This window comes from Ceratina calcarata, unplaced genomic scaffold (genome assembly GCF_001652005.2).
Source record: "Ceratina calcarata isolate Rehan_Ccalc_2016 unplaced genomic scaffold, ASM165200v1 scaffold636, whole genome shotgun sequence".
In the NCBI taxonomy this organism is placed as follows: domain Eukaryota; kingdom Metazoa; phylum Arthropoda; class Insecta; order Hymenoptera; family Apidae; genus Ceratina; species Ceratina calcarata.
This window is the reverse complement of record NW_017177611.1, coordinates 39,898-42,049: the sequence shown is the minus strand read 5'-3', so window position 1 is coordinate 42,049 and position 2,152 is coordinate 39,898. Positions and strand designations below refer to the sequence as shown.

Sequence of the window (2,152 nt, the reverse complement as noted above, 5' to 3'; positions counted from 1 at the left end):
ATAGTAGATGTTACTATAATTAAACTGACGTTACTCTCCCCTTGCTCGTATCTATTTTTCTTACGTTCGGAATATCCCGAACGCGGAATAGAGCGCGTGGCAGGATGGCAGTTTTCTTAGTCATTCATCCTGGCGTCACCTGGTCACACAGTGTCAGGATTCCAGCCGCGTAACGTAATCGGCGTAAGGTGGGGGCTTTTCATAACGGCTTTTTTTTCCTCTTCTTCCCGCCGAGGAGGCCTGAGTCTCTCCCGCTCTCGCTTTCCCGTCTTGCTCGCTTACCTGAAACCTTTCTCGGCGATTAACGAGTCTAGGACGCCGCGCGACCGACCGACCGGCGCGGAACAGTTACCTCTCTCTTGTACCCGTTCGCTTTTCGCGCGGTCCACCAGGAAATCGGCACAGGTCGATGAAACCGTTCCACCGTGAAACCTTGCTTCCTGCTCGAAACCTGTTGCCTCGATTTTCATTACAAGTTCAGATAAAATAACTCAGATAAACGATGACCTTCAGTTCTCCTTGAGTCTTTATTTATTCAATTCTCATGTACATAATTTTGTAAATAGGCGAATTTTTTTTTAAATGGATGACAAGAAAATGGGACTGTATTTCATTTTAATTATGTAATAAAAAATCGTTGCACGAAAACTAGTGAGATTATTATAAGAGCCGGAAGTGGATAGGCAAATAAGGACGTCGGACTTGAGAAGGGTCTTGGGAACTTTCATTGAGACAAATTGGAACAAACAGTTTTACGTAGAAAACCGCGGCTCTCTCTTGCGTGGCCGACGAGCACTTCCTACAGTCTGTAGATATTGCGGTCCGTCACGATTCCGTTCACTTCCGGCCGTCGAAGTTGCGAATCTTGATGTAGAACTCTGCTAAACGAAGCTACGTCAAAGAATTACATCGTTTTCATAATCTAACGTAATCTCCATTGTCCTCAACGAAAAGAATCTAAACAAAAATGGAGTATAGGTACAGATTTGCTGTAAACTTGAAGAATTATAGCAATTCCTTATAATTGTATTCAATATATCTCCATTGCAGGTGACGATGTGGTTGCTCTATCTGTTTGCGCTGTGTACCTGGTCACTGTCATGGGGTCAGGTGATCAACAGGGCGCCACACTTCGTGCAGGGTGGCGACATGGCCAGGCTAGCCGTGTCAGAACGCACTCCACCTGGTGCACCCGTCTACACTCTTCAAGGTAACAACTAACGAATGACCAAAAGCAACGCAAATCAGGAAATTAGGTCATTTACACCATAAGACCTAAATTATTTAGTACTATTTGATTGATCTTCTGAATGATGAATTCCTGCACGAAGGTGAGGACCCTGAAGGTTCCAAACTGCACTACTCCATCAGTGGGGAATACTTCACGGTGGACAGAGACAGCGGCGTGGTCGTTCTGCGAAAGGCGTTAGACAGGGAGACACAGGATCTGATCGAAGTGATCATCAGCATAACGGGTAGCTACGCTAGTTTTATCGGTGTCCCGTTACGGTGTCACCAGTGAATATCAATGAATATAATACGTGGGGAATGTAGGTCGCCAGTAACGTGTCGATCGTATCAAAAGAAACGATTACGTAATGAAGATTCACTAATAATTCCTCATTCCTCTGATGCGATTCTTTGTAACGTTCATGTAACTTCACGCTCCAGTTTTCAATCCCTGTTTTGCTTTCTTGATTTCACAAGATTAATTATATTTGCCATAATTATTTAAATGAAGAAATTATTCATGAGCGTCCTAATACTTTTTAAAGGCGTCGTACATATTTTATAATTGCGATTCGTGTTTTATGTCCATTGTTCCTTATTGTCAGACGAGGGGGTCGCGGGGTCGGAGCCGAACACGGTATCTCTCCGGCGAGAAATAGCGGTGCTCGATGAGAACGATAACCCGCCGGTATATCACGGGAGACCGTACGCGGCTAGGGTGCCGGAAAGTGCGCACGTGGGTGGCCTGCTCGTTCCCGCTGGCACGATCACGATCACAGACCGCGACGGTGGCGTGAACGCTGACGTCCACGTGGACTGCGTCCCTGCGTCCCGCGACGACGACGTCTGCGACGTCTTCGACGTTTCCACCGAGAAGGTATCGTCAACATTTTTTATTAAATTCCTACTTCATTTTATATAC

The 2,152-nt window shown here is 45.7% G+C and overlaps 1 protein-coding gene across 1 annotated transcript in view; it reads left to right on the top strand.

Moving 5' to 3' along the window:
- Positions 1-2,152, top strand: part of Cad74A (cadherin 74A) — a 13,915-nt gene that overhangs the window by 1,482 nt on the left and 10,281 nt on the right. Inside the window, exons 2-4 of the mRNA XM_018033114.2 lie at positions 1,051-1,210; positions 1,332-1,475; positions 1,836-2,107. Of these exons, the coding sequence (XP_017888603.1) occupies positions 1,051-1,210; positions 1,332-1,475; positions 1,836-2,107 (576 nt within the window). The remainder of the gene's footprint in view (positions 1-1,050; positions 1,211-1,331; positions 1,476-1,835; positions 2,108-2,152) is intronic.